A 14,174-nucleotide genomic window follows, 5' to 3' on the forward strand; every position below is an offset into this window, starting at 1 on the left:
AGCTCCAGAATCTCTCCCTTAATTTCTCTATCTACCTATTTCTTTCTTTTAAGGAACACCTCAAAACCTACCTACAAGTTTTTGGTCAGCTGCCCTTATATATTGTTGGTGCCGCAGAATCAAATATCATAATGCTGCCATGAAAGGCCTTTGGACATGTTAAGTTGCTCTATGACTCTGGAGTTACAGATATTATTTCAATCTAGGTTGTTGTTGTTGCCTGCTTGCCCCACTTTCTCTTCCTGTGTATCTATCTGTAATTGTCACACCCTTTATTGAAATATGTTTGCAATAATTGAGAAGACTGATCAGCTTCTTTTGTGTTTTGCCGAGCTTGGATATAGTTCTGCTTACATGTTTGTGCCTATAAAATTTGCTTGTCTGGTTGTGTTGCCCAACTAGACTATCCAGATTCCACCTTAGTGACTCTCCCATATAATCCGTGCCACCTTTAAATGAGGCATTCGATGTAACGTGGCTTGAATCCTCCCTGAGCTTGCATTAAATTCAAGCAACATATAGTGAAAGTAATGCATTAAAGAACAACAGTGGTACAATGGCAATTCTAGAAGTGAATATAATGTATTTCATGGATTTCTTTGCTTCTCACCTTCCACTTAAGCTCGCAAGCTTTCTGCCTGCCAATCCATTCATAGCAGAGTCTTCCCTCCACCACCCGCCCCTTTCTATTTTAGAGCTCAATGTCCAATTAATTAACTCTCTTAATCTCAAACAGCCAGTTACATCCAGCACCAAGTAGGGTCCACTTTTAAAGGGATCATCAACTGCTTAGGAGGTTAGTTTCTGTTTGATTTCTTCCAGTTGTTGCTTTTCTTCTGCAAGTGTTTGGTGCTTTCTATTGTTTTTTTCAAGTTGCCAGAGTACTCGAGGGGTCTTTGATAATTTCAAGGCTTCTGCACAAACCAGCTGCACCCAGACTTGGACGCACTAGTAAACATTCCAATTAGAATACCTCATAATTTGGAGAATGAACCGAGATCATGCAAAGCAGGACATGCTGCTGGAAAGAGGAAGAGGAGGTCTGAGGAGAAAGGCTCTCGGCAGGAGGCCATAACCATCCAAGGTGTTCAGCGAGCAATCCTCCGGCTTGAACCTCAGCGAGGAACAGTTTATGTGATGTCTGTACTTCAGTAAAAATCTACACATTGACATCTATCACTGACTGCAGCCACAACTGCATCCTCTGAGTAGGGCAAGGACATTACCTGTAGCTGTGAAGGTAACCATGGTGATGAACCTTTTTGCAACTGGCACCTTCCACACTGAAGCTAGAGGCATTTAAACATCACACAATCACCATTCATTGTTGTGTGAGGCAGATTACTGACACTCTATTCAATAAGATCTAACTGATGTTCTCTCTTTGGAGAGAGAAGCTGGTGGAATGAGCACATGCTTTCTCCAAAACTATAAACTTCTGAGTATCATTGACTGTGAAGATGTTGCTTTGTGGGCACCATATCTTATACTCTATACTGAAAACAAAAGGGATTCTGCTTCCTCAACATCTAGCTGAGCAGGTCTGTGACCACTGACAGTGAATCAAGCAAGTCAGTGCCCAGTATCCACCATAGATAATGAACCAAAAATGTCCACTAGACCATAAGACATAGAAGCAGAGGTCGACCATTTGATCTATCAAGTCTATTCCACCATTCAAAGTGATCATAGTTAATCTGATATAATCCTCAACTCCACTTTCCCGCCTTATCCCCATACCCATGATTATCTTGCCGATTAAAAACCGGTTATCTCAGCCTTGAACATACCCAGCCTTTACAGCCCTCTGCTGATGCCAGTGCCCTATGAACCGAAACCTACTTCTTCCACACCAGTCTTCGAGCCACGTATTAATCTCTCTAATATTATATACCTTATGCCAATTTGCATGCGACTCGAGTAATAATTCAGAGATTATAACCTTGGAGGTTCTGTTTTATAATTGAATGCCTAGCTCCTCAAACTATCTATGCAGAACCTCTTTCCTCATTCTACCCACACAGACATGGGGAGAACGTACAATCTCCACACGGTCACCCAAGGCCCGGAGCCGAACCTGAGTCCCTGGCACTGTGAGGAAGCAGTGCTCACCACTGTGCTGTCCAAAAGGAGGAGGAAATGAAAGAAAGGAGGCAACTTAGACAGCTCCTTTTGCCTGGGCTGTCTGTGGAAAAACTCACTGACTCCAACACCAGTAACCGCAATTTCAATTCCCATTCGCCAACAGCCCTGCATCTTGCCTTCCTTCTGTTATTGACCATCACAGCATCCATTTAGCCACAATGCAAAAATAAATACCAGGCAAAATAAACATTCCAAACCGATTGTAGAAATGAAATCATTCCAAATTATATACCAAAGCCAATCAATCATCCTTGTGTATTTTCTTACTGCCTGTTTTCCAGCTGCCTCTGTCTGTCCTAGTGATCCGATGCAGCGTTATCCCAGTGGCTGCGCGTGGCTGGTGCAACAGTGCTGACTATTAGCAGGGGAGACTTCCAATGGACCTAGAGGACAACCTCAGACTGCCTCACTTTGACATAAGCAGTCTGGGCTGGCTGGCTGACGGGCATCAGCAAGTGCATTGGCAGAGTGGGAGGGTGGTTGCTGCTTTCTGGGAGAGGATATCAGATTTGTGCTCCATGGAGCCACTGCCTCACCCCCAGGAAATGCCTCAACAATCCTAGTGATCTTCTGACTGAACATTCCCTCAATGCATTTGTAGAGCGCCTGTGTGATTTACTTAAAAGTACTGCATTTTTATCTTTTTGTTGGCATGGCCACACATGCATGAGAATTTAAAGGGACCAACTGCCTGTGTGAGAACTTTCAGGTTGCTGCACAGCTTAGCGGGAATACTGGACAGATTGTTGGGTTGCTTGACATCTTCTATACCAGTTTGGGTGATATAATCCATCGCCATGATGGCAGCGTGCTGACCTTGCGTGACTTCTTCCTGAGCTTCCAATACAGCAATGAGACTTCTGATGCAAGTTGCTACAACAGAAGCTGAGGTATCAGTCATTGCACTGTGCGACATGGTTGGGTCCACAAGTGTGCTGATGAAGTTGGTAACCATTTCTAGGCTGGAAAGGTTGAGCTCTAAGCTTTGGGAAAAACCCTATGTCAACTTGTGCTGGACTCCTCCATGCTCCATGAGATTGAGCAGGCTTTCTGGCAGGCTTCCCAATGCACCAAGCATTTCATTGTGTGTAACCAGCAGCATTCTTCTGTGGGCTTCCCATCAAAGTCCTCATCTGACTCCCCTGCATGAGAACCTGTATGTGACCTCGCCTTTGGGTGAGCTGGCACTTGTGTTATCGTTAACTATTGCTCTGGCTGCAGGTCACTCTTTCCTGGGTTCTCACCACGTGCAGACCTCGCCTCTTGAGCTTTCCATTAAATCCACACAGAATTGGCATCTGAACTGGTGGCTGCAAATGTCAAATCAAGTGACAGTGTATCTTCATCATCACTCTCTTCTTTCTGTTCCTCCTATATCTGGCTGGTTCTTGGGTATTTGCAAGGAGAAAGGTACAAGCATAAGATTGTGGTGCAAAACAGAGAGAATAACTGGTTCAGGCTTGACCATCTGCAGCTTGTAAATCAGAAGAGATTGTGGAAATAAGACAAGTTGGATGTGAGGGTGACAACTAAGTTCAAGTATAACTTCATCTTCAATTGTTCCAGCTTTGGTGCTTGCCACAACCTGAGCAATGGGCATCTCAATAATGACCAGTACCATCTCCTCCTTGGAGTTTGGGTTGGAAGCTACACCTGCCCCCTCTAATTTGCTTCCTTGGCCTCTGGGTATGCAACACCTTATCATGTAAGAGTGAGTGTCATGCAATCTGTTGGGTGACATGATTTGTCCACAGTTGAATAGTTCCCAGTGTGTGCAAGCGGAGATGTGGTCGTGAGGCTTGCAGCAGTGCTCCGTGTGAAGTGTATGAGTGTTAAATATGAGTTCTGATTTATATGGATCACTGGAAAATGAGCAATGGAGTTGTGGTAGATTGAAAAGTGTCTGACACTAGTGGTGCAGTTGGTTGGATGTGGCATTTGAAGGTGGATTCACTAACCTTTGCCACTTGTGTGCAGTCATTAAACTGCATCCAGGTACTCGGACTCTGACTTGGCTATCTGTTCCTACTGCTTTCTGTGCATGTATATTGAGAGCCTCCTGGGCCCCCACCAATATAGGACATCTCTCTTTTCAATTTCTTCTGTCTAGGACTCTGGGGCAGCAACTGAAAATCTACAAACCCTCACTCTCCCATGTGCCATCATTCAATGATTGGGGTGGCACAGTGATTAGCACTGCTGCCTCATAGTGCCAGGAACCCCAGTTCAATTCTGGCCTTGAGTGACTGTGTGGAGTTTGCACATTGGCTCCGTGTCGGCGTGGGTTTCCTGCGGGTACTCCGGTTTCCTCCCACACTCCAAAGATGTGCAGGTTGGGTGGATTGGTCATGCCAAATTTCCCCTTAGTCTCCAAAGATGTGTTGGTTGGGGGAATTAATGGGGTAAATATGCAAGGTTGCGAGGGTAGGGCAGGGGGTGGACCTGGGTAAGATGCTCTGTCAGGAAGTCGGCACAGACTCGATTGGCTGAATGGCCTCTTTCAGCACTGTAGGGATTCTATGGTTCATAGGTCGGATTCACTTCCTGCATGACTGCCAACACCTGCTTCTACCTTTAACGTACTTCCTCTTTAAGGGATGCAGGCTGGCTTTAGCTGATTCCAGCCACTCATGATATTGATGGTGTGTCCAAACAACTAGCCATTCAACAGCTCCTGGCTGATGCTGAAATGATTTTAAGACAGCACAAAGTTACCGCTGCGACATTAAACAGGTGAAGGTTATTCACAAATTACAATCCTTGTGCCTGTTGTCATGGGCTACCTAGTTTAACTCGCTGCACTTCAGCTGCTGTCAGGCTGATGGTGTGTATTCTACACCAAAGTAGTGTTGCCACCACTCAGCTACAGGTTGGTCGAACCAACTGCACCCTGATTGGCAGCCATTACTTTCTTCTGTACAAATAAAGGTTCCAGTTCTGTGTGACCTTTTTATTTACTTAGCGAATGCAAATCCCTGAAGAACTGCAATAGCCTTCCCATCTGCTGAGTTTGATATGATCTTGGAAGATCCTTACACACTGGGCTCTTATGAAATGTTTTAGTGTTCCTGTTATATTGTAATGGTAAACTGGTTTCAATTCCTACATCATGAATTGTGTGCATTTGTTCAGGACTCAGCCATCCCAACACTAAGCACTGGACTCTGATCTTGACACCGACTGTTCTGTGTTGAATAAGCAGGCAAGGTGATTGTAAGAGGTGGGGCCAGCTGTCACCATTTCTGTATTTTCTCACAGTTGAGGCCTTGCTAGTCAAACAAATTTATCTTGTTCTAATCTTGGCTTAGGAGGAACTAAGAAGAATGATTTAGATGTTTAGCTCAGTGGGTGGGGCAATGCCCTACCCCGTTCATGCAGTTTGCTTAATCACAGTGGCAAAAAATGTTTTGAGTATATTGTAAGTGACAATGCTGAACTGGAATGTAGATAAATATCTGGAGTGCAGGTGAGGTGGGTGCGATCATTGTGACTAAGATTCCAATATGCACGCTTTGTCAATATCAAAGTAACTGCCAGTGAGTATATTCTGCAAGGTTAAAGGCAAAAAGCAATAACTTTGTGTTTTCAGAGCAGCTGTTGGACAAAACCTTAGTCCAAACAAGCACAATTCACCTTGTTCAAAGTATTTCCTAAGACATTCTCAACTGCAAATTTGAAACTTTCCAAGAAAAGTCAGTGGCCAAGCAATTGGAGATTTACTTAAAGATCCCAGAGGAGTGTTGTGTATCGTGCAGAAACCATTGGTGGCTCCACAAGTTGATTTACTGGTTAGTCCATCTAATTTGTACAAGGTGTCATCTGTCTGACTTTATTCAACGTACCTGATATTGAATCCTTAATTTGACAGTCTGAAGACTACAATCATTAGCACAACATTGTTTTTTCCCTTAGTCTTCACCATAGCACAATGCAGCAATTCACATTAGCTTTCCATTCTGAAATTGTAATAGTTCTCCATTTATTTCATTTCTAGGGTCTAATCTGATGAAATGTTTAAAAGATTGCCTCCAGACAGCTAACCCTGTTGAATGAGTTCCTCCAGTGGATGGGCAGCAACGCAATGTCAGATGGGACAACCATCGTTGGACGATATCATGAGCCAAACGCTTAGCACAGAAATCACCCAGAACCATTGCGGTTAGTGAATGTGCAGCCTTATCTGCAAATTTCTTTTTTATAAAATCAATTTTTTGTTAGTATCAAAGGTTTTAAATTCATGCTCTATTCTCTGTTTCAGTATCGAACATCTGAAATCTCTTTATTGCCCACACTTAGTAAGGAAGAGGTTGTTGCAGTTTGTACAGGCATCAAACCTTTGGTGATTGCAGCACTATGTCAAAACAAATGGAGATGATCAACCTGTCATTCCTGACAGATAAAGAGAGGGAAGCAATCATGGACGTTCTGCTCCGAGATGAGACATTGCGGACATCTGAGGAAAAGCGAATAAGGTAATGAGGGGAGAGACAATGTTGGAACAACATTTCTGACTGTGATTGTTTCTAAATTCTTCCATTTGCAATGCCACAGCCAAGTGGCGTTCTGCACAAAATGCCTGCTCCCAGCAACCTCCAGCCCACAGTTTTAAACCATAAGGACTGGAAGTAAGGAAGACTGGCACGTGAATTATTTCAGCTATCTCTCTTGACAACGCATTAATAGTAAAATGCTTTTAATGCAAAATGATTGTTTTTTCATAAATGCCTGAATATTAGGTTGTATTGTGGAACCAGGCAGCAGGAGCAATGGTACAGGATTACTGCCTCCTTGTACTTGGATCAGAGGTTCCCAAAACTTTATTTTGGGTGGCTTGTTGGCAGTGTGGTTAGCACTGCTGCCTCACAGTGCCAGGGACTTGGGTTCAATTCCCGGCTTGGGTCACTGTCTGTGTAGCGTCTGCACCTTCTCCCTTCTGCGCGGGTTTCCTCCAGGTGCTCCAGTTTCCTCCCACTGTCTGAAAAATGTGCTGTTTAGGTGCATTGGCCATGCTAAATTCTCCCTCAGTGTACACGAAGAGGCGCCAGAGTGTGGCGACTAGGGATTTTCACAGTAACTTCTTCTAATGTAAGCCTACTTGTGACACCAATAAATAAAAGACAACTTTATTTGCTAAGTGCCTACTTTGGAGATTCAAGTCCTGTGTACACATCCCTCTGTTTAAGGAGCAGTGGGACAGAAACCAGTCACTGAACATAGCATGGAATGGACAATAAAACTTTGGCAGCCCACACATGCAATTCTATTTTCCAGAAATCAGGTTCAGTCTAAAACAATTAGCCTGTTTCATGCTTCAGGTAAAGACAAATAGCACGAGCTCCAATGTTTATACACAGAACCGGGGGGATTTTATTCAATAAGTTAACACTACATACTGCTTAAGACAGAAAGCTTAGTGCCAATATATACAGCTGAACAAATATAAACATAAAACAGCGCTTGATGATTCATCAGGTGAGTCGGGTGAATTCATTTGTTAGTGCAATCTCAGTTTGGTTTTGGAGGGTCATTTGCAAATCAGTCTCGAAATTGAAGTTACTTTCATATTTGTTTTTGATGTAAAGTAAATTGAACCCCATTTTACATGGCAGGTACATGGGGGCAGAGTGGGCATGCATTTCAGCAGCTCGTTGGGGAACTCCGGGACCCTTCTTGAAATAAAAGACATTGTCTGGAGAGACAATCAGAGTCACCATCACTATTGATGAAATTCTCTTTTAACTGCACCATAATCTTGTTTTTTGTTCTAGTCCTCAAAGATCGATTTTGAACCATGTTCTGTCTTTTAGGAAAACATTTGTTTGATTTTGAGCAAAGCCAAGACAAAACAGAGCTGTTTCTGATGTGTAGTAACTGATTACTGTGTACCAGAAGCAGCTCTGATTAGACCAACTTCCAGTTTTAGGAAATCTGTGTGAGTTCATACATCCAATGCTGTGCTGGGCTGTGATTTTCCTTGACAAGGATGCATCTGTGCATAACCTTTCTTTAAAGTTAAAAAGATAAAGAAACTCAGACTATTGATGTTTCACCTCAGAGTGAATTGGAGGCTCTTCCTCTCGGCCAGCCTGTCCTCAGTCCCTGGTGTTTTTGCTGTGCCCGTCGATTTGGGAGCGGGGCAGGTGAAGGCTTAGCGATATTGTCACTAGACTAGAAATCCAGAGACCCAGGGCAAGATCTGGGGACCCGGGTTCAAATGTTGAAAGTTGAATTCCATAATAATCCGGAATTAAAAGTCGACGATCAGGATTCACTAATGTCCTTTAGGGAAGGAAATCTGGACTAGCCTACACGTGACTTCAGACCCACAGCAATGTGGCTGACTTTCAAATGCCCTCTGAAATGGAGGGCAGTTAGGGATGGGCAATAAATGCCCAGCCAGCGAAGCCCATATCTTGTAAATGAATTTTAAAAATCTGGTTTAGATGCTGCTTCTGTGCGTGCCGTCAAAAGGTGACAACCGTGCCCCTGGAGGGATCTCTGGATTCACCTCCCACTCCATTTTGCCATGGTTGTATGATTCCATTAGTGAGAATTGTTTAAACTGACACCGTAACGACAACTTAGGACGGACTGTAAATGCAGTCTTGTGACAGTCATCCATATCTGGAGAGCATTTTTTTTTAAAAAGGACATAATTGGGTTGATTCAGCTGATATTCTTAGTAGCCTTTAATAAAGTAATTGATGTCATTTGTCACTGCAGTTTGCCTTATTTTGAATAGATGCAGGTCGGGGTTTGTGCTGACGTAGTCCTATCGTTTGACCTTTCTTTTTAGAAAATTGAAGAGTGAGCTGTTGGAAATACGGCGTAAGGGAGCAAAGCGTGGCAGTCAGGACTACAGTGACAAGACGTGTGCACGATGCCAGCAGACACTGGGCCGCTTTGTTAAGAGTGGAAATGTGTGCAAGCAGTGTAACCATCTGGTGTGTAAAGAATGTGGCGTTTCAGGTGACGATGGAAAATGGAGATGCACTGTGTGCGTCAAGGAGGCGTAAGTGTGACTTCTTCCTTTAAACAAAATGCTAAGTACAAAATACGAAGTATATTAAGCTGGGGAGGATATTTTTTGCACATGGCATAAATCTGGAAATATGTTTTACTGAAGTGTGTGCCATTGGATCAGCTATACACTGGATCTGCATCAGGGCTCTTGCTGCAATGAATGGATTCCTAGATGCATGAGATCCTGGGGTATGCCACAAGAAACACCTAGAAAAAGACCTGAGATAATGGGAAGATTTGTGTTGGGTCAGCTGTTTTCCTCAAAACATCAAAGAGTACTTTTCAAATTAGACATTAGAGGAGTACTTTGACCAATAAAGTTTAAAATGTCTTGCACTAAATATGCTGGAAAATCAACCAGATTGAACTCAGGTTAATTGACTGACACAAAAGCTTCAGGACCATTTTATATCTTTCTTCTAAACAGAGAAATCTATGATGATGAGATGGCAGAGAAATTCAGAAACACAATATCCAGGGTTCTCTGTCAAAGCTCTAGTATTGGAACGTGATGGACGTTTGAGGAGAGATTTTATGAATCACACTCCTAATGGGAGCACCTAGTGAGAAATCATGGGGCGTGTCTTTGTCTAGGCCCAGAATATACATTCATAAAATTAGTCCGAAGGTATAGCTATCAAGGTGGGAGACCTTCTCAACATTAATATTGAATTTATAAACCTTGGCAAGTGGTAGGAAAAGCACAGAGGTCAATGCCTTGGCTGGATTGGATTACATTGATCCCAAACAGTCCTTTTATTCTAAGGAATTTCCTTCAGGTAATCCTTGACTTATTCCTAATCTCAAAGACATTGAGGGATAGGGTGGTGGTTGACTTTGTTACATTCTGTAGACTGAGCAATCCTTCCTCCTAAACTGCAATAGTAATCCTGTTGCATTTCTAAAAGCTTTTGTGGAATCCAACTTCCTCAGCATGGCTTTTGAATGATGCGCCTGAGATTTACATTCATTATTAGCAAACAATCGAGGCGATATTTTCTGGAAGGTTCTGGGACAAGATTTAAATGGATTACCCAATGTCAACATGATTTCAGATCTTAGAGGAAATAAAATTTAGAGCAGAAACAGGGAATTGATGTTAGAGTTTAATCTAATACCAATAAGAATGATTTCATTTTGAAAAGTGCAAAGTACAGGCCAGATTAAATCTTCAACAAACGTTCATAGTAAAAAGATCAAAACAGTGGAATTCCACACAGTGACTATAATCCTATGTTCTTTATCAGAAAACTAAAGAAACAAACTGGAGATTGGTTCTTTGAATACCGAGCAAAACGGCACAGCATTGACTTTGGTAGTGATATAATCAGAGCATCATTAAAGAGGAAACATGTCTGTAAGTAGCTGAGTGCTGCATATTTTCAATTATAGTTTATATGTCTGATACTCATGTACATTACACATTTATTCACTAAGGGAAAGGAATTCTGACTAATTTGACCCTGAGAGGAGTTTCCAACCTCAGAGTTGCTCCCGTCACCAACTTTGCCCTTTTCATCTCTGCCTCAGCTGAACTATTGCTGAAATTCTCACCCATGCTTTTGTTACTTCCTGACTCAACTGTTCCAATACTGTCCTGGCTTGCCTCTCATCTTGTACCCCCCATTAACTTTTGCTTATTTCTGCTGCTTGTATCCTAACTCACACCAAGTCCCGTTCATCCATCAGCCCTGTGCTTCCTGACTTGCATTAACTCCCAATCAGGCAATGCCTCTGTTTAAAGCTCTCAACTTTATTTTCACACAGCCTCCCCTATCCCCACCTCTGTAATCTCCTTCAGTGCCAGAACATTGCAGGATTTCTGTGCTTCTCCATATATGGCTTCTCTCATATTCCTGATTTCAATTACTCCACCAAGTGGCAACCATAGAGCAGCACAGTGGCACAGTGGTTAGCACTGCTGCCTCACAGCGCCAGGGTTCCAGGTTCAATTCCTGCCTCGGATCACTGTCTGTGTGGAGTTTGCACTTTCTCCCCATGTCTGCGTGGGTTTCCTCCGGGTGCTCCAGTTTCCTCCCACTGTCCAAAGATGTGCAGGTTAGGTTGACTGGCCATGCTAAATTGACCCTAGTGACAGGGATTAGCAGGGTAAATGTGTGGAGTTATGGGAATAGGGCCTGGGTGGGATTGTGGTCGGTACAGACTTGATGGGCCGAATGGCCTCCTTCTGTACCATAGGGATTTTATATAATTCCTTCCGTATATCTTGCTGCCTCTCTTTCCTCCTTTCAAATTGTTTCTTAAAATTTACCTCTTTGGTCAGTTTTTGGTCACCTGAGCTAATATGTGGCTCAGTGCAAAATTTTGTTTGGTAACTCTGTGGTAAAACACCTTAGGACATTTAACTATATTAAAGATGCTAAATAAATGCCAGCTGTTATTTGATTGCTGCAGAAAGGATGTTTCTCTTAGTGATTACACATTGGCTTTCCAATTCCCATTCTCTAATGCAGGAGTTAGTGATGAATTGAGAAGTCTGGGGAAGGAATGGATAATATCCTTTAAAAACCAGTAAATACCTCCTAACTTTTCTGTTGCTGTGCAGTAAATAAGCGAGAGACAGCAGGACAGGCATTATTACAGAAGGCACTGGCCAACGACGCAAAAGCAAATACTGCAGCAAAGGCAAGACCGAAGACATCTCAAGATGACAGCAGGGTTTCTCGGTGAGTGTGGTCATGTAGGACAACAGTTAACATGTGTTTTTGTTTGATTAATTTTGGTTTTCTGTACATTGACCTGTACATTGTGAATTTTAGTTATTAGTTTGTTTTATTTTGTTGTCGAGAGATCAGAGTGAAGGGCAAAGGCTAAAATACAGCACATACACAAGGTTAGACAAAGGAATAGAGTGAATCAATTGGAAACTAATGATTAGGGTGAGATGTTTTCAAAGTGAGGATTGTACGAGGAAAGGAGAAAGGATGAAGGTAGGAAATCTACAGCTTGAAATTTTAGAAAAGAATCAATTAAATGTCATTGCAATACAGGAGGGGAAAGGATGAGCCATATAGCACATTGTATTTGGAAAATGAGAAAGGAAAAATTGAGAAATACCAAAAGTGTTGCAGTTGAGAAAGAGAAGTTGAACAACAGAAATAAAGAAGCCATGTGTCTGGCTCCTGAATGTAAGGAAGCGCTGCGAATGGGAGCATGCTGAAGCCTTGGAATAACTTCAGCTTGACTGAGAGTGGAAAAATATCAAAATGTAAGGATCATTTGTCTCAAAGAAGGAAGCAAAGTTTCTTGAAAGAATTTCTGACCAATGGGGAGATTTGAAAGTTCTGTGAGGTCAGAAGGGGTAGTAAGATCGAGAATATTAGTATTTAGAGCAAGACTCAGGATGGAAAAATCCATTGGAGGAAGTGACTAACATCAATTAATTAGTTACATCTATTTGATGATTATTGCGGCTGAGATTCCACTTGTTTTGCTCTGTAACTCCAGGAGAGCCCCCGTAAAAGTTTTCTCTTCCTGCCATTAAATTGAAAGAAGCAATTTTTAATTTTCTTCTTAAAGGGCATGGAGGAGATGAAGATTTTATAGAGCAGATCAAGTTGTGATTTAGCCATTATATTTCAAGAGAACACTAACCATTGGGGATGTATGGGGACTGATTTTCAAGGTCCTGCAACTGAGTGTATTGGATCACTTTGATAGATCCCGTAAAGAAAAAACGGATGGAAAAGACTAAGCCCAAACTTGGTGTAAATATCAGCCACTCTTCCTTTTGGCTGTGCAATCCTTCTGGCTCATTTTCCTGTACAGGAGTAGGAAAATCTGACCCATGATCTTTGCACAAAAACTTGAATTTAATAGCTCAGTGTCATTGGCTGGGTGTTTGACTGGTTTACTGTACCATCGAACTCTTTCTAATCTTGACCCCCATAAGGCAAGAACATACAGAATATGCAGTGCAATGATGTTCATCTTTGGCCATGATCATGATGGCCTCTTATGAGTTTTTTAATGGCTGTTTACAAACAAAAGGATGGCATTAGACTTTTCAGATCCTGAAGCAGTCTGTGTCCATATGCAGCAAGACCTGAGCAACATTCAAGCTTGGTCTGATAAGTGGCAAGTAACATTCGGGCCACACAAGTGTTAGGCAATGATAATCTCCAACAAGAGAGAATCTAACCATCTCTCCTTGACATTTAATAGCATTACCACCACTGAATTCCCTGCTGTCAACATCCTGGGGGTTACCATTGACAAGAAATTGAACTGGACAAGTCATTTAAATAATGTGACTACAAAAGCAGGTCAGAGGCTGGGAAACTCCCCAAAGCCTGTCCACAATCTACAAGATACAAGTCAGGAATTTACTGGAATACCTTCCACTTGCCCAGATGAGTGCAGCTCCAACAACACTCAATAAAGCACATGTCATTCAGGACAAAGCAGCCCACTTGACTGACACCCCATCCACCACCTTAAACATTCACTCCCTCCACTACCGACATACAGTGGCTGCAGTGTGTGCAATCTACAAGACGTGCTACAGCAACTGGCCAAGGCCTCTTGAACAGCACATTCCAATCCTACAATCTCTGCCCCGGTCCTTACAGGTGGCAGTAGATGCATGGGAACACCACTGCCAGCAGATTCCCCTCCAAGCCACACATTACCCTGTGCTTGGAAATATATTCCCGTTCCTTCACTGGGTCAAAATTCTGGAATTCCTTTCTTGACAGCACTTTGTGTGTACGTACACCACATGAACTGCAACGGTTCACGAAGGCGGCTGACCACCACCTTCTCAAGGGCAATTAGATATAGGCAATCAATCAATTAATTTTATCATTTTGGGAGCTATCAGCAAATCATAGGAAACATATTTTAATCTGCAAAATATTCCTATAATTTTTCAACATTTTGGAAGATAGGAATGTGGACCAACGTGGGCGGCACGGTGGCACAGTGGTTAGCACTGCTGCCACACAGCGCCAGGGACTGGGTTCGATTCCCGGCTTGGGTCACTG

The 14,174-nt window shown here is 42.7% G+C and overlaps 1 protein-coding gene across 1 annotated transcript in view; it reads left to right on the plus strand.

The window, feature by feature from the left end:
- The window catches only part of sytl4 (synaptotagmin-like 4), a 92,260-nt gene that overhangs the window by 35,435 nt on the left and 42,651 nt on the right, over window positions 1-14,174 (plus strand). The window contains exons 2-6 of the mRNA XM_078211638.1: window positions 6,140-6,303; window positions 6,404-6,617; window positions 8,942-9,157; window positions 10,416-10,525; window positions 11,735-11,855. Of these exons, the coding sequence (XP_078067764.1) occupies window positions 6,499-6,617; window positions 8,942-9,157; window positions 10,416-10,525; window positions 11,735-11,855 (566 nt within the window). The 5' untranslated portion in view covers window positions 6,140-6,303; window positions 6,404-6,498. The remainder of the gene's footprint in view (window positions 1-6,139; window positions 6,304-6,403; window positions 6,618-8,941; window positions 9,158-10,415; window positions 10,526-11,734; window positions 11,856-14,174) is intronic.

The sequence above is a fragment of the Mustelus asterias genome, chromosome 4 (genome assembly GCF_964213995.1).
Source record: "Mustelus asterias chromosome 4, sMusAst1.hap1.1, whole genome shotgun sequence".
NCBI lineage: Eukaryota > Metazoa > Chordata > Chondrichthyes > Carcharhiniformes > Triakidae > Mustelus > Mustelus asterias.